Source organism: Phocoena sinus, chromosome 6, assembly GCF_008692025.1.
Source record: "Phocoena sinus isolate mPhoSin1 chromosome 6, mPhoSin1.pri, whole genome shotgun sequence".
In the NCBI taxonomy this organism is placed as follows: Eukaryota; Metazoa; Chordata; class Mammalia; order Artiodactyla; family Phocoenidae; genus Phocoena; species Phocoena sinus.
Window position 1 is genome coordinate 55,971,435 of NC_045768.1, and position 22,508 is coordinate 55,993,942.

At 38.0% G+C, this 22,508-nt stretch overlaps 1 protein-coding gene across 5 annotated transcripts in view; it reads left to right on the forward strand.

Moving 5' to 3' along the window:
• The window catches only part of JAK2 (Janus kinase 2), a 118,905-nt gene that overhangs the window by 48,794 nt on the left and 47,603 nt on the right, over window positions 1-22,508 (forward strand). For all 5 annotated transcript variants that reach the window (XR_004350372.1, XM_032634865.1, XM_032634867.1 and 2 more), the window contains exons 5-6: window positions 5,796-5,913; window positions 21,422-21,567. Coding sequence is in view for 3 of the 5 variants with exons in the window: in XM_032634865.1 (XP_032490756.1) it covers window positions 5,796-5,913; window positions 21,422-21,567 (264 nt within the window). In the remaining 2 variants the exon portion in view is untranslated. The remainder of the gene's footprint in view (window positions 1-5,795; window positions 5,914-21,421; window positions 21,568-22,508) is intronic.

A 22,508-nucleotide genomic window follows, 5' to 3' on the forward strand; every position in this document is an offset into this window, starting at 1 on the left:
TGTATTAATATCAGACAAAATTGTCTTTAAGATATATATTGTTGCTAGAGACAGAAGAGGGACATTTTATAGTTATCAAGGAGTTAATCTGTTAGGAAACATAATAACATTTGTTTAAAATTGTTATAAGTTGGATCCAACTACAGAGCTCCAAAATAAATGAAGCAGCAATGAAAGAATTAAAGGGAAAACTAGACAATTCAACAATAATAGTTGGAGACTTCAATACGTCACTTTCAGTAAGGGACAGAACAACTAGACAGAAGATCAGCAAGGAAATAGAAGACTTGACCAACACTGTAAACCAGCTAGACATACATATATATATAGAACACTGCACCCAACCACAGCACAATACACATTCTTTTCAAGTGCATATGGAATATTCTCCAGGATAGATCATATGTTAGTCCACAAAATGAATCTCAATAAATTTACAAAGATTGAAGTCATACAAAGTATGTTCTCTGACCACAGTGGAATTAAATTAGGGATCATTAACAGAAGGAGATCTGGAAAATTCACAAATACATGGTAATTAACAACACATTTCTAAATAACTGAGGGGTCAGAGAAGAAATCACAAAGGAAAATGGAAAATACTTTGATATGACTGAAAATGAAAACAGATCATATCAAAACTTATGGTATGCAGCTAAAACAATGCTTAAAGGAAATTCATAGCTATAAGTGCCTATGTTAAAAAAGAAAAAAGTTCTCAAAGCTATTAACATTCCACTTTAACAAAGTAGAAAAAGAAGAGTAAATTAAATTCAAATCAAGTTGAAGGAAGGAAATAATAAAGATCAGAGTAGAAATAAATGAAATAGAGAATAGGAGGACAACAGAGAAAATCAAGAAACCAAAAGCTGGTTCTTTGAAAAGATCAACAATATCAGTAAACCTTTAGCTAGACTGACCAAGATAAAAAGAGAGAAGCTTAAATTATTAAAATCAGGAATAAAAGAGGTAACATTACTGTGACCTTACAGAAATAAAAAGGATTATAAGGAACAACTGTATGCCAACAAACTACATAACCAAATGAAATGGACAAATGTTTAGAAAGACACAAACTGTAGAACTGACAAAGCAAGAAGTAGAATGTCTGAATAGGCCTTAGCAAGTAAAGAAATGGAATTCAATTAGTAATTTAAAAAAACTTTCCCGGGCTGCCCTGGTGGTTGAGAGTCCGCCTGCCAATGCAGGGGACACGGGTTCGTGCCCTGGTCCGGGAGGATCCCACATGCCGCGGAGCGGCTGGGCCCGTGAGCCATGCCTGCTGAGCCTGCACGTCCGGAGCCTGTGCTCCGCAACGGGAGAGGCCACAACAGAGAGGGGCCCGCGTACCTCAAAAAAAACAAACAAAAAACTTTTCCACAAAGGAAAGCCCAGGCCCAAGTGGCTCTACTGGTAATTCTATTAAACTTTTAAGGAAGAGTTGATACTAGTTATTCACAAAAAGTGAAAAGGAGGGAACACTTCCTAATTCATTCTGTGAGTTCACCATTACCCTGATACCAAATCCAGACAGACATCTAAAAGAAAAGAAAGCTACAGACAAATATCCCTTATAAACATAGTTGTAAAAATCATCAAGAAAATACTAGCAAACAAAATTCAGCAATATATAAAAAGGATTAAATATTGACCAGGTGGACTTTACTCCAGGAAATACAAGGTTGCTTTAACATATGAAAATCAGTCAATCAATATAATGTACCATATTAGTAGAATAAAGAATCAAATCTTATTATCATCTTAATAGAGACAGAGATAAACATTTGACAAAATCCAACATTCTATCTTGATCAAAATATTAAACATAATAAGGATGGAAGGGAACTTAGTCTGATAAAGGGCATCTGTGAAAAACCCAAAGCTAACCTTATGCTTGATAGTGAAAGGCTGAATGCTTTCTTCCAAAGATCAGGAACAAGACACAAATATCTGCTCTCACCACTTCTGTTTAACACTGTACCATAGATTCTAGCCAGGGAAAATAGGCAAGAGAAAGAAATACAGGGCATCTATATTGGAAAAGAAGTGGTAAAACTCTGTTCACAGATGATATGATCTAGTATATGAAAAATCCTAAGGAATTAAGAAACGATTAGAACTAATAAATGAGCTCAGCCCAGTTACAGGATAGAAATACAAAATCAGTTGTATTTCTATATGCTAGCAATTAGAGAAGAAATGTGAAATTAAGAAAATTCCATTTACCATTGCATAAAAGAATACTTAGGTATAAACCTGACAAAAGAAGTGCACAGTTTGTGTACTGAGAAATATAAAATATTATTGAAAGAAATTAGAGAAACACCTAAATAAATGGAAAGATAATATAGGAAGACTTAATATTGTTAAGATGGCAATGTTCCCATAATTAATCTGTATATTCAATGCAATCTCCACTGAAATTCCAGCTATCTTTATTGCAGAAATTGAAAAATTTGTCATAAAATTCATAAAAAATCAAAGGGACTTGGAATAGCCCAAACAGTCTTGAAAAAGAACAAAGTTAGAAGATTTACATTTATTTCAAAACTTCATCCACAACCACAGTAATCAAGACAGTGTGGTGCTGACTTAAGGTTAGATAATAGATTAATGGAGTAAAATTGAAAGTCCAAAAATAATCTTTCATACTATGGTAATAGACTTTAGACAAGGGTGCCAAGACAATTCATGGGGAAAGAATAGTCTTTTCAACAAATGGTGCCGGGACAACTGAATATCCACATGTAAAGTAATGAATTTAGGCAACTCACACTGTTTACAAAAAGGTAACTTAAAATGGATCATAGACCTAAATCTAAGAGCTAAAACTATAAATTCTTAGGAGAAAACAGGATCATGTGTTTGTGTACTTAAATTAGGCAGTGATTTCAATATGGCACCAAAAACCTAAGCAACAAAAGAAAAATAGGTTAATTGGGATTCATCAAAGTATATGTTTGTGCATCAAAGTATATGTTTGTGCATACTTAAATTAGGCAGTGATTTCAATATGGCACCAAAAACCTAAGCAACAAAAGAAAAATAGGTTAATTGGGATTCATCAAAGTATATGTTTGTGCATCAAAGGATACTGACAAGAATGTGAAAAGACAACCTATAGAATTGAAGAAAATGTTTGTAAATTATATATCTGACAGATGTCTTATATCCAGAATATATAAAGAACTCTTACAGTTCAGTACAGTGACAACTAACACAATTAAAATAGGGGCAAAATTTTGAATAGCCCTTTCTCTAAACAAAACATACAACTGATAAATAAGCATGTGAAAAGATACTCAACATCTTTATTCATTAGAGAAATGTAAATCAAAACCACAGTGGGATACCATTTTACCCACTAGGATGGCAAGCATTAAAAAGATGGACGATAACACATTGTTATAAATTTGTCAAATTAGGGACTTCCCTGGTGGTCCAGTGGTTAAGACTCCATGTTGCCAATGCAGGGGCCACGGGTTCAATCCCTGGTTGTGGAACTAAGATCCCACGTGCTGCGCGATGTGGCCAAAAGATTAAAAAAAGAATTGTCAAATTACCTCTTATTAAGTGGAACATAGGGTGCCAGATGGTGAGCCACATTTCAACAACAGACTACAAGAGGAACTGAAGTAGAAAAAAGTTTATTACTCACAGGTTCTTGAGGAAGTACCCGCATGCCTTAAGGGGTCACATGGAGAGGTCAAGGCACAGTGCAGATAGAGAGAGTCAGGACCTGGAGCACGTGCCTTTATTAGGGTTTAAGTGTAGAGTGCCTTGAGGTTCCTGGACTAAGGCCAGACTGGTCAATTCAAAAGAGTTGGGTTTTGGTAAGCCACGCAGGGATCTTATTGAAGAGGTGCATAGGACTAGACACTGGGAGGCAGGGATGACTGTTGATCACAGAGGCTGTTGGGGAAGTCGTATAAGGAACTTACATTTGCTTGTGACTCTGCAAGTTGTTCTCTAGGGCATGCGTTTGTGTGGGAGCTAATGTCAGTTTAAGGTCACTACAGGACTCTTGACGAAACAAAATGAATGCTGAGTCAGCAGCACCATAGAGTAACTTAGCTAAACTCTCCACCCAAGTGTTGGCAAGGATGTGACCTATTGGGACACTCATACATTGTTAGAAGTATAAAATAGCGCTGCTTTGAAAGACAGTTTGGCTACTCCTTTAAAAGATAAACATAGAATTATCATATGATTCAGCAGTGCCACCCTAGGTATATATGCAAGAGAAATGAAAACATACTTCCACAGGAAAGAAAACTTGTATATGATTATTCATAGCAACATTATACACAATAGCAAAAAGATGGAAACAAACCAAATGGCCATGAAGTCATGAATGGTTAAGCAAAATGTGGTATATCCATACAATGGGAATTTAATTGGGCAATAAAAAGAAATGAAGTACTGATACTGCTATAAATGTGGCTGATCCTTGAAAACATTATGCTAACTAAAAGAAGGTAGAAAAAGCCACATATTATATGATTGCATTTATATAAAATATCCAGAATAGACAAATTTATAGAGGTAGACTAGTGGTAACTTAGGGCTGAGGAGTAGATAAGGGTGGCTTGGGTAGGGAATTTCTTTTATGGAAGATAAAGATGTTCTAAAGTTAGGTTGTGGTGATGTCTGTACAGTGCTTTGAATATACTAAAAACATTGAATTGTATACTTTAAATGAGTGAACTTTATGTGAATTATATCTCAGTAGAGCTGTAAATAAAAAAAGCAATATAGAATTTTTTTGTTTCTCTGAAGGACAAGTTTGTAACCTCCATTTTTTTAAACTGAAGTATAGTCGATTTACAATGTCGTGTTAGTTTCTTGTGTACAGTAAAGTGATTCAGTTATACATATTTATATATATTCCTTTTTCATATTCTTTTCCATTATAGCTTATTACAGGATATTGAATATCCCTGTGCTATATAGTAGGACCTTGTTTATTCATTCTATATATAATAGTTTGCATCTGCTAACCCCAAACTCACAATCCAACCCTCCCCCACTCCCCTTCCCCTTTGGTGACCACAAGTCTGTTCTCTATGTCTGTGAGTCTGTTTCTGTTTCACAGATAAGTTCATTTGTGTCATATTTTAGATTCCACAGATAAGTGATATCATATGGTATTTGTCTTTCTCTTTCTGACTGGCTTTGCTTAATATGATAATCTCTAGGTCTGTCTGTGTAGCTGCAAATGGCATTATTTCACTCTTTTTTATGTAATCTCTGTTTCTTTAAAGAAGAAGCAATTATTTGTTTTCACACCAAATTAGCATTTTCAGATTCCTCTACTGATGTTCCTAGAATTACATTAAAAATTTTTTTTTGAATTTTATTTTATTTTTTTAATATAGCAGTTTCTTATTAATTATCTATTTTATACATATTAGTGTATATATGTCATTCCCAATCTCCCAATTCATCCCACCACTACCACCCCCCCTGCTTTCCCCCCTGGTGTCCATACTAAAATTTTTTTTGTTAATGTTTTATTTCTACATTTCTCTATTTTCTATTATTTGCTTCTATGTTCTGTTCATGGAAGAAGGCAGAATATGGATTTTAAACTTATGTTTCTTGTATTTTCTGGCTGTATTATTACCATGGCTTTACCCATATTTCCTTTTGTCCTCACTTTGTATTTAACACTGTTAGTTGTGTTTTCTGATTATGGGATAATACCTTTTGGTAGATCGGAAGTGGTTATATATATACAGTATGTTTATATTAGAACTGTTGGAGGCTGACTGATTGTTTTAATTGTCTTGTAGATTTTACTTTCCTTACTGGTATTGTAATGGCAGCAACAGAACCTATAGGCATGGAATATCTCGAGGTGCTGAAGCTCCTCTTCTTGATGACTTTGTCATGTCTTACCTTTTTGCTCAGGTATGTACATGTGTTAAATGATAAATATCTGGCCATGTAAATGTATCTCTTAATCAGAAAAATATTCACATATGGGAAAATTGATGTTCTGTCTGCATAGCAGGTGCAGAAAGGTAACAAAATTGAGTCTTTTATCACTAATTTTTAATCCCATGGTTTATGGATAATAGAATCTATCTTATAAAGATTCCTAGAATTGCCCCTTTTGAATTTTCTTTTTATTTTAGTGCTTTAGATCATTTTAAGGATTTCACAAGTTTAGACTGAGTTTTACAACATGATTCATGTAGACCTAAGTGGCTGGAATATAGGACAGTGAAATTTCTTTAGAGAAAAATTTTTTTTAATTCCTAAACAATTTCAGACTTAATTAGTGGATTGTAAAATGTGAAGAAAGTAAGTAATTGCATAAAAAGTGAACTACAGTAGTTTGTGTAGCCCCTCATAGGAGGGTGGCTGGTTGTTGATACTTAGTCTGAGAACTGTGTTCCAGTTGTTTATTAATATTGTTAAATTTTTGTGGTGTTTTTGAACATTTTTAAATGCTTTTATCTATTGCCTTGATTAGTGCTTTTGTGTAAAGATACATTCTTGATATCCCCAAGGTATCAGATCAAGGAGTTCTAAATCAGATCTGCTAATATCATGGGAAATAACCTCACAGATCCTCATAGCTCACATTTCTAACATGTGTAGTAGGGCTAGTTCAGTTTGTGAGCAACAAATTGAAAAATATTTCTCTTTTGCAATATGAGAGCAACCAACTTTTTTGTGTGTGAGGGGGTAAAATATACTTAATAAAATTTACTATTTTAACCATTTTTTTTTTTTTTTGCGGTACACGGGCCTCTCACTGTTGTGGCCTCTCCCATTGTGGAGCACAGGCTCCGGACGCGCAGGCTCAGTGGCCATGGCTCACGGGCCCAGCCGCTCCGCGGCATGTGGGATCTTCCCGGACCGGGGCACGAACCCGTGTCCCCTGCATCGGCAGGCAGACTCTCAACCACTGCGCCACCAGGGAAGCCCTATTTTAACCATTTTTAAGTGGTTAAATCAGTGGCATTAATTCAGTACCTTCATTTTTTTTTTTTCTTTTTATTTCGGTACGCGTGCCTCTCACTGTTGTGGCCTCTCCCGTTGTGGAGCACAGGCTCCGGATGTGCAGGCTCAGCGGCCATGGCTCATGGGCCCAGCCGCTCCACGGCATATGGGATCTTCCCAGACTGGGGCACGAACCCGTGTCCCCTGCATCGGCAGGCGGACTCTCAGCCACTGCGCCACCAGGGAAGCCCAGTACCTTCATATTGTTCTGCACCCATTACCACCATCCATCTCCAGAACATTTTTCATCTTCCTAAATTGAAACTTTATACCCATTAAAAATAACTCCTCATTCCCCTCTCCTCCTGACCCCTGGCAGCCACCTTTCTACTTTCTGTCTCTATGAATTTGCTTATTCCAGGTAGCTCATATAAGTGGAATTATACAGTATTTACTCTTTTGCGACTGGCTTATTTCTCTTACCATAATATCTTCAGGATTCAACCATGTTGTAGCATGTGTCAGAATCTCCTTCCTTTTTAAGGCTGAATAATATTCCATTGTATGTACCACATTTTGTTTACCCATTCATCTCTTGTTGGATAGTTGGGTTGCTTCTACCTTTTGGCTCTTATGAATAATACTGCAACGAACATGGGTGTACAGATATCTCTCTGAGCTCTTACTTTCAATTCTTTTGGATATCTATCCAGAAGTGGGATTACTAGATGATATGGTAGTTGTATTTTTAATTTTTTTGAGGAACTGCCATACTGTTTTCCACAGCAGCAGCACCGTTTTACATTATTACCAGCAGCACACAGCATTCCACATCCTCACCAACATTTACTTTCTGCTTTTCTGATGATGGCCATTCTGATAGGTGTGAAGTGGTATCTCGTTGTGGGTTTTTTTTTGTTGTTTTGTTTCTTTGTTTTTTTGTTTTTTTTTTGCGGTATGCAGGCCTCTCACTGTTGTGGCCTCTCCTGTTGCGGAGCACAGGCTCCGGACGTGCAGGCTCAGCGGCCATGGCTCACGGGCCCAGTCGCTCCACGGTATGTGGGATCTTCCCGGACCGGGGCACGAACCTGTGTGCCCTGCATCGGCAGGCGGACTCTCAACCACTGCGCCACCAGGGAAGCCCTGCATGTATCTTTTTGAATTATAGTTTTTTCCAGATATATGCCAGGAGTGGGATTGCTGGATCATATGGCAACTCTATTTTTAGTTTTGAGGTGCCTCCATACTGTTCTCCATAGTGGCTGCACCAACTTACATTCCCTCCAATAGTGTAGGAGGGTTCCCTTTTCTTCACATCCTCTCCAGCATTTGTTATTCGTAGACTTTTTAATGATAGCTATTCTGACAAGTGTGAGGTGGTATCTCGTAGTTTCGATTTGCATTTCTCTCACAATTAATGATGTGGAACATCTGTTCCTGTGCCTGTTGGCTATCTGTATGTCTTCTTTGGAGAAATGTCTATTTATATCTTCTGCCCATTTTTCAATTAGGTTATTTGTTTTGTTGTTATTGAATTGTATGAGCTATTTGTATATTTTGGAAATTAAGCCCTTGTTTGTCACATCATTTGCAGGTATTTTCTCCCATTCTGTAGATTGTCTTTTCATTGTGTTATATGGTTTCCTTTGCTATGTAAAAGCTTGTAAGTTTGGACTAGGTCCCAGTCGTTCGGTTTTGCTTTTATTTCTATTGCCTTGGTAAACAGACCATTGGTATGATTTATGTCAGAGAATGTTTTGCCTATGTTCTCTTCTAGGAGTTTTCTGGTATCATGTCTTATATTTAAGTCTTTAAGCCATTTTGAGTTTATTTGTGTATGCAGTGAGGGTGTCTTCTAATTTCATTGATTTACATGCAGCAGTCCAACTTTCCCAACACCACTTGCTGAAGAGACTTTTTTCCATTGTATATTCTTGTCTCCTTTGTTGAAGATTAATTGACTGTAGGTGTGTGGGTTTACTTCTGGGCTCTATATTCTGTTCCACTGATCCATATGTCTGTTTTTGTACCAGTACCACACTGTTTTGATTACTGTAGCTTTTAATATTGTCTGAAGTCTGGGAGGGTTATGCCTCCTGCTTTGCTCTTTTTCCTCAGGATTGCTCTGGCAATTCTGGGTCTTTTATGGTTTCATACAAATTTTAGGATTATTTGGGAATTCCCTGGTGGTCTAGTGGTTAGGACTTGCACTTTCACTGCTGGGGCCCAGGTTCAATCCCTGGTCAGGAACTAAGAATCCTGCAGGCTGCATGGCACAGCCAAAACTAAAATATAAAAATTAGGATTATTAGTTCTAGTTCTGTGAAAATTGTCATGGGTAATTTGAAGGGATTGCATTAAATCTGTAGATTTCTTTGGGTAGTATGGCTATTTTAACAATATTAATTCTTCCAATCCAAGAGCATGGGATATCTTTGTATTTCTTTGAATCATCTTCAGTTTCCTTTATTAATGTTTTATAGTTTTCAGCATATAAGTCTTTCACCTCCTTGATCAGCTTTATTCCTAATTATTTTATTTTTTTGGATGTGGTTTTAAAAGGGATGTTTTTTTAACGTTCCTTTTCTGATATTTCATTTTTAGTGTAAAGAAATGCAACCATTCTGTACGTTAATTTTTTATTCTGCTACCTTGCTGAATTCGTTTATCAGTTCTAGTAGTTTTTGTGTGGAGTCTTTAGGGTTTTCTGCATCTAGTGTCATGTTACCTGCATATAATGACAGTTTTATGTTTTGAGGTAATTTTTGTATGGTGTAAGGTAAGGGTCCATCTTCATTGTTTTGCATGTGGATATCCAGTTTTTTCAGCACCATTTGTTGAAAAGACTATCCTTTCTCTGTTGAATGGTCTTGTTGCTCTTGTCAAAAACCATTTGAAAACCAACCAACTTTTTACAGCTTCCTTTGTTTCAGTAGTCATTAAGAAAAGAGAGAGGGCTTCCCTGGTGGCTCAGTGGTTGGGAGTCTGCCTGCCGATGCAGGGGACATGGGTTCGTGCCCCGGTCCGGGAGGATCCCACATGCCGCGGAGCGGCTGGGCCCGTGAGCCATGGCCGCTGAGCCTGTGCGTCCGGAGCCTGAGCTCTGCAACAGGAGAGGCCACGGCGGTGAGAGGCCCGTGTACCGCATTTAAAAAAAAAAAAGAAAAGAGACAGTCCTCTGAGAATAGTGTACTATGAAGTTATGACTTTATACTGCTTTTAGAATTATATTATTTCATCTATTCTGCAGATCTGGTTTATTTTGATGGAATGCTAGTTAAGCTCCATTAATAAGGCAAGTTTTCAAACTATTCATTGATCTACTTTACCCTAATATTAGTACTATGACATCTCATACTTTTTTTTTTTTAACATCTTTATTGGAGTATAATTGCTTTACAATGCTGTGTTAGTTTCTGCTTTATAACAAAGTGAATCAGTTATACATGTACATATGTTCCCATATCTCTTCCCTCTTGTGTCTCTCTCCCTCCCACCCTCCCTATCCCACCCCTCCAGGCGGTCACAAAGCACTGAGCCCATATCCCTGTGCCATGCGGCTACTTCCCACTAGCTATCTACTTTACGTTTGTTAGTGTGTATATGTCCATGACTCTTTCTCGCCCTGTCACAGCTCACCCTTCCCCCTCCCCATATCCTCCAGTCCGTTCTTCAGTAGGTCTGTGTCTTTATTCCTGTCTTACCCCTAGGTTCTTCATGACATTTCTTTTTTATTCTTAAATTCCATATATATGTGTTAGCATACGGTATTTGTCTTTTTCTTTCTGACTTACTTCACTCTGTATGACAGACTCTAGGTCTATCCACCTCATTACAAATAGCTCAATTTCGTTTCTTTTTATGGCTGAGTAATATTCCATTGTATATATGTGCCACATCTTCTTTATCCATTCATCCGATGATGGGCACTTAGGTTGTTTCCATCTCTGGGCTATTGTAAATAGAGCTGCAATGAACATTTTGGTACATGACTCTCTTTGAATTTTGGTTTTCTCAGGGTATATGCCCAGTAGTGGGATTGCTGGGTCATATGGTAATTCTATTTGTAGTTTTTTAAGGATCCTCCATACTGTTCTCCATAGTGGCTGAACCAATTCACATTCCCACCAGCGGTGCAAGAGTGTTCCCTTTTCTCCACACCCTCTCCAGCATTTATTGTTTCTAGATTTTTTGATGATGGCCATTCTGACCAGTGTGAGATGATATCTCATTGCAGTTTTGATTTGCATTTCTCTAATGATTAATGATGTTGAGCATTCTTTCATGTGTTTGTTGGCAGTCTGTATATCTTCTTTGGAGAAATGTCTATTTAGGTCTTCTGCCCATTTTTGGATTGGGTTGCTTGTTTTTTTGTTATTGAGCTGCATGAGCTGCTTGTAAATTTTGGAGATTAATCCTTTGTCAGTTGCTTCTTTTGCAAATATTTTCTCCCATTCTGAGGGTTGTCTTTTGGTCTTGTTTATGGTTTCCTTTGCTGTGCAACAGCTTTGAAGTTTCATTAGGTCCCATTTGTTTATTTTTGTTTTTATTTCCATTACTCTAGGAGGTGGGTCAGAAAGGATCTTGCTGTGATTTATGTCATAGAGTGTTGTGCCTATGTTTTCCTCTAAGAGTTTGATAGTTTCTGGCCTTACCTTTAGGTCTTTAATCCATTTGAGCTTATTTTTGTGTATGGTGTTAGGGAGTGTTCTAATCTCATACTTTTACATGTACCTGTCCAGTTTTCCCAGTACCACTTATTGAAGAGGCTGTCCTTTCTCCACTGTACATTCCTGCCTCCTTTATCAAAGATAAGGTGACCATATGTGCATGGGTTTATCTCTGGGATTTGTATCCTGTTCCATTGATCTTTCTGTTTTTGTGCCAGTACCATACTGTCTTGATTACTGTAGCTTTGTAGTATAGTCTGAAGTCCACGAGCCTAATTCCTCCAGCTCCGTTTTTCGTTCTCAAGATTGCTTTGGCTATTCGGGGTCTTTTGTGTTTCCATACAAATTGTGAAATTTTCTGTTCTAGTTTTGTGAAAAATGCCAGTGGTAGTTTGATAGGGATTGCATTGAATCTGTGGATTGCTTTGGGTAGTAGAGTCATTTTCACAATGTTGGTTCTTCCAGTCCAAGAACATGGTATATCTCTCCATCTATTTGTATCATCTTTAATTTCTTTCATCAGTGTCTTATAATTTTCTGCATACAGGTTTTTTGTCTCCTTAGGTAGGTTTATTCCTAGATATTTTATTCTTTTTGTTGCAATGGTAAATGGGAGTGTTTTCTTGATTTCAATTTCAGATTTTTCATCATTAGTATATAGGAATGCCAGAGATTTCTGTGCATTAATTTTGTATCCTGCTACTTTACCAAATTCATTGATTAGCTCTAGTAGTTTTCTGGTAGCATCTTTAGGATTCTCTATGTATAGTATCATGTCATCTGCAAACAGTGACAGCTTTACTTCTTCTTTTCCGATTTGGATTCCTTTTATTTCCTTTTCTTCTCTGATTGCTGTAGCTAAAACTTCCAAAACTATGTTGAATCACAGTGGTGAGAGTGGGCAACCTTGTCTTGTTCCTCATCTTAGTGGAAATGCTTTCAGTTTTTCACCATTGAGGATGACATTGGCTGTGGGCTTGTCATATATGGCCTTTATTATGTTGAGGAAAGTTCCCTCTATGCCTACTTTCTGCAGGGTTTTTATCATAAATGGGTGTTGAATTTTGTCAAAAGCTTTCTCTGCATCTATTGAGATGATTATATGGTTTTTCTCCTTTAATTTGTTAATATGGTGTATCACATTGATAGATTTGCATATATTGAAGAATCCTTGCATTCCTGGAATAAACCCCACTTGATTATGGTGTATGATCCTTTTAATGTGCTTTTGGATTCTGTTTGCTAGTATTTTGTTGAGGATTTTTGCATCTATGTTCATCAGTGATATTGGCCTGTAGTATTCTTTCTTTGTGTCATCCTTGTCTGGTTTTGGTATCAGGGTTATGGTGGCCTCGTAGAATGAGTTTGGGAGTGTTCATCCCTCTGCTATATTTTGGAAGAGTTTGAGAAGGATAGGTGTGAGCTCTTCTCTAAATGTTTGATAGAATTCGCCTGTGAAGCTATCTGGTCCTGGGCTTTTGTTTGTTGGAAGATTTTTAATCACAGTTTTAATTTCAGTGCTTGTGATTGGTCTGTTCATATTTTCTATTTCTTCCTCATTCAGTCTTGGCAGGTTATGCATTTCTAAGAATTTGTCCATTTCTTCCAGATTGTCCATTTTATTGGGATAGAGTTGCTTGTAGTAATCTCTCATGATCTTTTGTATTTCTGCAGTGTCAGTTGTTACTTCTCCTTTTTCATTTCTAATTCTATTGATTTGAGTCTTCTCCCTCTTTTTCTTGATGAGTCTGGTTAGTCATTTATCTATTTTGTTTATCTTCTCAAAGAACCAGCTTTTAGTTTTATTGATCTTTGCTATCGTTTCCTTCATTTCTTTTTCATTTATTTCTGATCTGATTTTTATGATTTCTTTCCTTCTGCTAGCTTTGGGGATTTTTTGTTCTTCTTTCTCTAATTGCTTGAGGTGCAAGGTTAGGTTGTTTATTCGAGATGTTTCCTGCTTCTTAAGGTGGGCCCTTATTGCTATAAACTTCCCCCTTAGAACTGCTTTTGCTGCATCCCATAGGTTTTGGGTCGTTGTGTCTCCATTGTCATTTGTTTCTAGGTATTTTTTGATTTCCTCTTTGATTTCTTCAGTGATCACTTCATTATTAAGTAGTGTATTGTTTAGCCTCCATGTGTTTGTATTTTTTGCAGATCTTTTCCTGTAATTGATATCTAGTCTCATGGCGTTGTGGTCGGAAAAGATACTTGATACAATTTCAATTTTCTTAAATTTACCAAGGCTTGATTTGTGACCCAAGATATGATCTATCCTAGAGAATGTTCCATGAGCACTTGAGAAAAATGTGTATTCTGTTGTTTTTGGATGGAGAGTCCTATAAATATCAATTAAGTTCGTCTTGTTTAATGTATCATTTAAAGCTTGTGTTTCCTTATTTATTCCATTTTGGATGATCTGTCCATGGGTGAAAGTGGGGTGTTAACGTCCCCTACTATGAATGTGTTACTGTCGATTTCCCCTTTTATGGCTGTTAGCATTTGCCTTATGTATTGAGGTGCTCCTTTGTTGGGTGCCTAAATATTTACAATTGTTATATCTTCTTCTTGGATCGATCCCTTGATCATTATGTAGTGTCCTTCTTTGTCTCTTCTAATAGTCCTTATTTTAAAGTCTATTTTGTCTGATATGAGAATTGCTACTCCAGCTTTCTTTTGGTTTCCATTTGCATGGAATATCTTTTTCCATCCCCTTACTTTCTGTCTGTATGTGTCTCTAGGTCTGAAGTGGGTCTCTTGTAAACAGCATATGTAAGGGTCTTGTTTTTTTATCCATTCAGCCAATCTGTGTCTTTTGGTGGGAGCATTTAGTCCATTTACATTTAAGGTAATTATCAATATGTATGTTCCTATTCCCATTTTCTAAATTGTTTTGGGTTTGTTATTACAGGTCTTTTCCGTCTCTTGTGTTTCTTGTCTAGAGAAGTTCCTTTAGCATTTGTTGTGAAGCTGGTTTGGTGGTGCTGAACTCTCAGCTTTTGCTTGTCTGTAAAGGTTTTAATTTCTCCATCAAATCTGAATGAGATCCTTGCTGGTAGAGTAGTCTTGGTTGCAGGTTTTTCTCCTTCATCACTTTCAGTATGTCCTGCCAGTCCCTTCTGGCTTGTAGGGTTTCTGCTGAGAGATCAGCTGTTAACCTTATGGGGATTCCCTTGTGTGTTATTTGTTGTTTTTCCCTTGCTGCTTTTAATATGCTTTCTTTGTATTTAATTTTTGACAGTTTGATTAATATGTGTCTTGGCGTATTTCTCCTTGGATTTATCCTGTATGGGAATCTCTGTGCTTCCTGGACTTGATTAACTATTTCGTTTCCCATATTAGGGAAGTTTTCAACTATAATCTCTTCAAATATTTTCTCAGTCCCTTTCTTTTTCTCTTCTTCTTCCGGAACCCCTATAATTTGAATGTTGGTGCGTTTAATGTTGTCCCAGAGGTCTCTGAGACTGTCCTCAGTTCTTTTCATTCTTTTTTCTTTATTCTGCTCTGCAGTAGTTATTTCCACTATTTTATCTTCCAGGTCACTTATCCGTTCTTCTGCCTCAGTTATTGTGCTATTGATCCCATCTAGAGTACTTTTAATTTCATTTATTGTGCTGTTCATCGTTGCTTGTTTCATCTTTATTTCTTCTAGGTCCTTGTTAACTGTTTCTTGCATTTTGTCCATTTCCAAGAAATCTATTTCCAAGATTTCAGATCATCCTTACTATCATTATTCTGAATTCTTTTTCAGGTAGACTGCCTATTTCCTCTTCATTTGTTAGGTCTGGTGCATTTTTATCTTGCTCCTTCATCTGCTGTGTGTTTTTCTGTCTTCTCATTTTGCTTATCTTACTGTGTTTGGGGTCTCCTTTTTGCAGGCTGCAGGTTCGTAGTTCCCGCTGTTTTTGATGTCTGTCTCCAGTGGCTAAGGTTGGTTCAGTGGGTTGTGTAGGCTTCCTGGTGGAGGGGACTAGTGCCTGTGTTGTGGTGGATGAGGCTGGATCTTGTGTCTCTAGTGGGCAGGTCCACGTCTGGTGGTGTGTTTTGGGGTGTATGTGGCCTTATTATGATTTTAGGCAGCCTCTCTGCTAATGGGTGGGGTTGTGTTCCTGTTTTGCTAGTTGTTTGGCATAGGTTGTCCAGCACTGTAGCTTGCTGGTCATTGAGTGAAGCTGGGTACTGGTGTTAAGATGGAGGTCTCTGGGAGATTTTCACCGTTTGATATTATGTGCAGCTGGGAGATCTCTTGTTGACCAGTGTCCTGAAGTTGGCTCTTCTACCTCAGAGGCAGAGCCCTGACTCCTGGCTGGAGCACCAAGAGCCTTTCATCCACATGGCTCAGAATAAAAGGGAGAAAAAGTAGAGAGAATTAGTAGAAGTATGAAGAAAGAAAGAAGGAAAGGAAGGAAGGAAGAAAGAAAGAAAGAAAGAAGGAAAGAAGGCAAGAAGGAAAGAAAGGCCGCAGGGAGGGAGGGAGGGAGGAAGGAAGGAAGGAGGGAAGAAGGAAGAAAGACAGAAAGAAAGAAGATACAGTAAAATAAAATAAAGTATAATGAAGTTATTGAATTAAAAAATACTTATTTAAAAAAAGAAAAAAAAAGGGACGTATAGAACCTTAGGACAAATGTTGGAAGCAAAGCTATACAGACAAAATCTTACACAGAAGCATACACATACATCCTCACAAAAAGAGGTAAAGGGGAAAAAATCATAAATCTTGCTCTCAGAGACCACCTCCTCAATTTGAGATGGTTCATTGTCTAAAGCAGGGAAGGAAGGAAGGAAAGAAAGAAAGAACGAAGGTAAAGTATAATAAAGTTATTAAAATTAATTATTAAGAAAAAAATTTTTTTTAAAAAAACATGGACGGATAGAACCCTAGGACAAATGGTGGAAGCAAAACTATACAGACAAGAACTCACACAGAAGCATACACATATACATTCACAAAAAGAGGAAAAGGGGAAAAAATCATAGATCTTGCTCTGGAAGCCCACCTCATCAATTTGGGATGACTCGTTGTCTATTCATGTATTCCACAGATGCAAGGTACATCAAGTTGATTGTGGAGCTTTAATCCGCTGCTCCTGAGGCTGCTGGGAGAGATTTACCTTTCTCTTCTTTATTCGCACAGCTGGGGGGCTCAGCTTTGGATTTGGCCCTGCCTCTGCATGTAGGTCGCCTGAGGGCGTCTGTTTTTTGCTCAGACAGGACGGGGTTAAAGGAGCCGCTGATTCTGGGGCTCTGACGCACTCAGGCCGGGGGTGGTGGGGGGGCACTGCGTGCGGGGCGGGCCTGCGACGGCAGAGGCCAGCGTGCGTTCTCCCGGGGAAGTTGTCTCTGGATCCCGGGAACCTGGCAGTGGCGGGCTGCACAGGCTCCGCGGAAGAGGGGTGTGGATAGTGACCTGTGCTCGCACACAGGCCCCTTGGTGGCGGCAGCAGCAGCCTTAGCGTCTCCCGCCGGTCTCTGGGGTCCGCACTTTTAGCCGCTGCTCGCGCCCGTCTCTGGGGTTCGCACTTTTAGCCGTGACTCGCGCCCACCTCTGGAGTTCCTTTAAGCAGCGCTCTTAAACCCCTCTCCTCGCGCACCAGGAAACAAAGAGGGAAGAAAAAGTCTCTTGCCTCTTCTGCAGGTGCAGACTTTTCCCCGGACTCCCTCCCGGCTAGCCGTGGTGCACAGACCCCTTCAGGCTATGTTCAAGCTGCCAACCCCAGTCCTCTCCCTGCGCTCCGTCCGAAACCGAAACCCGAGCCTCAGCTCGCAGTCCCGCCCGCCCCGGCGGGTGAGCAGACAAGCCTCTCGGGCTGGTGAGTGCCGGTTGGCACTGATCCTGTGTGCGGGAATCTCCCCGCTTTGCCCTCCGCACCCGTTGCTGTGCACTCCTCCGTGGCTTCGAAGCTCCCCCGGCCGCCTCCCGCAGTCTCCGCCCGCGAAGGGGCTTCCTAAGGTGTGGAAACTTTTCCTCCTTCACAGCTCCCTCCCACTAGTGCAGGTGCCGTCCCTATTCTTTTGTCTCTATTTTTTCTTTTTTTCTTTTGCCCTACCCGGGTACGTGGGGAGTTTCTTGCCTTTTGGGAGGTCTGAGGTCTTCTGCCAGCGTTCAGTAGGTGTTCTGTAGGAGTTGTTCCACGTGTAGATGTATTTCTGGTGTATCTGTGGGGAGGAAGGTAATCTCCGCGTCTTACTCTTCCGCCATCTTCAAGGTCCCCCCCTCATACTTCTGATCTAGAAAAATTATGGGTGATTTCCAGTTTTGTCTTCCTAGGAGGGATTTTCTTATGTAGGATGGCAAAATAATTTCACAGTAGAATCCTAAATTGTGTCTAGACACTACCACATGCAATTTTCTATTACTTAATGTTTCTGTTTCTGTAAATCCATGCCTAGAAAATACATAAGGTAATAATTAACTTATTCTCAGATTGTATTGATATCAGGTTAGACTTTATGCATATTATAGACTAAATATAGCAGATTTGATTAGTGATATCACCAGATTGTAAGAAAACGTTGACATTATAAAATAACTGAAAAAATAGTTCAGCCAGTAAAGTTTTTAAAGCACAGTATAAAAGACAGTATTGTAGAAAGATAGATTTGGAAGCAGTAAGCAAATAAAAGCTAAAAGTGAGATGGCCCTTTTTGGCTGTGTTGGGTCTTCGTTGCTGCACATGGGCTTTCTGTAGTTGTGGTGAGCTGGGGCTACTCCTCATTGCAGTGCACGAGCTTCTTATTGCAGTGGCTTCTCTTGTTGCGAAGCACGGGCTCTAGGCGTGCAGGCTTCAGTAGTTGTGGTTCACAGGTTCTAGAGCGGGGGCACAGTAGTTGTGGCTCACGGGCTTAGTTGCTTCGTGGCATGTGGGATATTCCCGGACCAGGGCTCGAACCCGTGTCCCCTGCATTGGCAGGCATATTCTTAACCATTGAGCCACCAGGGAAGTCCCGAGATGGCCCTTTTAAATTCATTTTTCTACTGAAGATTGTCTTTATATCATCAACTTTGTCTACTCAGCCAATAAATATACTGTTGCCATGTGAGTAACCTTTAATTAATTCATGTATGTTCAGCCAAAAAGTGGATATTTACTTTGTGTTCTTTCTTGGTTCATCTTTGATTCTGTGACTGTAACTGTTTTCTTATTTTTCTGGCTGAATGCAGATAAAATTTCTTGGTTCAAATGTTGTTTTCAGCTACCCATATGAAAAACTACTTTTCTACAGTTTTAATTAAACAAAATTTTTATTGATACATACTGTAGGAAGTAGGAAGGCTGGTTTAAGGTAATAATGCTTTGGCATTTGGGACTGTATTTCATTTGTAACTTTTCTCTAATGGATATTTGGTTGATTATGTTGTTAGCACTGCTCTCACTAATTTTATCTTTGGGTCATGAGTTCCACAGAGTATCCTCATAAACAGAATTTATTATCCTCTGGTCCTACATAGTATATGAAACAAAAGCAAGCTATTAAAAATAATCTACCTAGTCATTACTAATCTGTAGCTCTTTCTTAATCAGAATGACTTACTTGCATATTTTCAAATATGTGGTGAAATAAGTATTTGAAATTGAGCAAAAAGAAATCTAACTCCTTCTATGAATTAATTTTGTTTGACAAACATTTAGGCCTTTGTTTGGTTAATACTGGTTATTTCATGGTTTGTGTCTTTTAAGTAATATATTTTCTTATACAAAAATGTTTCTAATTTGTTAATAGAAAGTTAAATATATTAAAAAAAATTTTTATTGGAGTATAGTTGATTTACAATGTTGTGTTAGTTTCAGGTACAGCAAAGTGAATCAGTTATACATATACATGTAGCCACTCTTTTTGGATTATTCTCCCATATAAGCCATTACAGAGTATTGAGTAGAGTTCCCTGTGCTATACAGTAGGTCCTTATTAGTTATCTATTTTATATATAGTAGTGTGTATATGTCATTCCCAGTCTCCCATATTATCCCTCCCCCACTTAGCCCCTGGTAACCGTAAGTTTGTTTTCTACATGTGTAACTCTATTTCTATTTTTGTAGATAAGTTCATTTGTACCCTGTTTTTTAGATGCCACCTATAAGCGCTATCATATTAAACAAATATACTTTTAAATGCGTATTTATTTCTTTTAGTAAAATTTTTTTTAATTCATGTGAAACTTTAATTTCATGAGATGTTTTCATAGCAAAGAAGGGAGATACCTATGTAAAATATAGAAGATCCTTTATTTCTCTTATTTAGTTTAAACCTTGGTTGGTATTTCAGCCAATATTATGGCTTTTACCTTTCTTATAAAGAAAATTGCTATTATTTTTAGAATATTGGTGCTTTTAACCTTCTACCCCTTTCTTTCTCCCCATTACATGTCCAGTTTGATTTTATCCATGTCCCTAAATCATCCAGATCAAAATCTTGGAACTTCTCTTTTCTTCATTCTTTATATGTAATTAGGAAGTTAGCAGTTTTTTCAGACTCTTTTACTGTCTTCTGTTCTCTACATCAGATCCTTACTATCTCATATCTGAACCATTACTGCAGCCTCTTAAAGAGTCTCCTTGAATACTTTAGTTTCTTAAAGCACTTCTGTCATTGCTACTTCTACCAATGAAACAGGCTTGATGCTTTAAGAAAAGATTCTTTAGAAACTGCTGCTTTGGGAATTCCCTGGTGGCACAGTGGTTAAGAATCTGCCTGCCAATGCAGGGGACACGGATTCGAGCCCTGGTCCAGGAAGATCCCACATGCCATGGAGCAGCTAAGCCCATGCGCCACAACTACTGAGCCTGCGCTCTAGAGCCCGCGAGCCACAACTACTGAAGCCCGCACGCCTAGAGCCCATGCTCCGCAACAAGAGAAGCCACCGCAATGAGAAGCCTGTGCACTGCAACAAAGAGTAGCCCCCGCTTATCGCAACTAGAGAAAGCCCGCATGCAGCAACGAAGACCCAACACAGCCAAAAATAAATAAATAAATTTATTAAAAAAAAAAAAAGAAACAGATGCTTTTAAGAAAATGGTTCTGTGTTGCTTCTAGGATCAAGTCATTGAAGGGTACCTGCAGTGTGACCCCAACTTACTTTTCCAGGTTTTAATTCACTCTGTTCCCTTACAGTTGTGTGCCCCAACCAAACTACTTCACATCTCTGAACATGCCTTGTGCTCTCTTTTTGTGTCATTTCTTCTATTTCCTCATCCTCTTTTGTGCTCATCAAAAATGTCTTCATGTTCAAAGAATACATGAAATTTAAAATTTTCTGTGAAACCTTCCCTAATTACCCCTACTGGATATAATCTCAATTTCTTTTATGTTCCTAAAGTATCTGTTGTGTGGTACTTACTATACAGTGTCTGTCATTATAATTTTTTGTTTACTTGTTTCACGTCCCTCCTACATTTTAGTCTCCTTGGAGGCTGTGGCCACATGTTACTAAGGCCAAAACAGTCCTTAGTAGAATGCTTTGAGCATATTTGGAACTCAGTACATATTTAATTAATATCTATTTTAATTTAGGTAATTTTGATGTAGAAGTTATAATTGAAAATATAAGCAGTGAATAGATTGATGTCATATATATATTCTATAATTGGGAACCCAATTTAAATCAGTTTCAATTTGCAAAAGAACTTATACTAAAATATTATGGCAAAATGTTTCAAAATCAAGGGAGGAGTTTTTGTTCTTTTTAAATGCATACATTCTGGAAATTACGTTATAGGTTAAAATACAACAGTAGATTAAAATGTGATAGTGAAACTAATGAGATATTTTCTTCTAAATTTCTTTTCTTTTTACTTTAGTGGAGGCATGATTTTTTGCATGGATGGATAAAAGTACCTGTTACTCATGAAACACAGGAAGAATGTCTTGGGATGGCGGTGTTAGATATGATGAGAATAGCCAAAGAAAAGGATCAGACCCCCCTGGACATCTATAGCTCTGTCAGGTAATTTCCTTATGTAAATCCATATTCATAAATATGAACAGTTACAGTTTTTATATAAGTTATTTGTGTTTTCTGTGTTTGCCCATAATTTTTTTTGGTGTGGGTTGTTTTTGTTTTTATTGAATGATTCTTTAAATTCTGTAGTGCTTTACAATTTTCAGAAGTTCCAAACGCATGATTTCATATAATCCCATAATCATTTTTTTCCCTCTACTCCTATAGTATCCCCTCCTCCTTTCCCTCTCCCAACTGGTAACCACTAGTTTGTTCTCCATATCTGTGAGGCTGCTTCTTTTTTGTTTCATTCACTAGTTTGTTGTATTTTTTAGATTCCACATATAAGTGAAACCATACAGTATTTGTCTTTCTCTATCTGACTTATTTCACTTAGCATAATGCCCTGCAAGTCCATCTGTGTTGCTGCAAATGGCAAAATTTCATTCTTCTTCATGGCTGAGTAGTCTTCCATTGTGTGTATGTATGTATGTATGTATGTATGTATATACCACATCTTCTTTATTCATTGACCTGTTAATGGACACTTACATTGCTTCCATACCTTGGCAATTGTAAATAATGCTGCTGTGAACATTGGGGTGCATGTATCTTTTTGAATTAGTGTTTTTGTTTCTTTTGGCTGTATACCCAGGAGTAGAATTGCTAGGTCCTATGGTAGTTTTAATTGTAATTTTTTGAGAAGGCTCCATACTGTTTTCCACAGTGGCAGCACCAATTTACATTCCTCCCTCTCCAACATTTGTTATGCGTTTTTTTTTTTTTGGATGATAGCCATTCTGATGGGTGTGAAGTGATATCTCATTGTGGCTTCGATTTGCATTTCCCTGATGATTTGCAATACTGAGCATCTTTTCATGTGCCTGATGGCCATCTGCATTTCCTCTTTGGAAATATGTTTATTCAGCTCTTTTGCCCATTTTTTA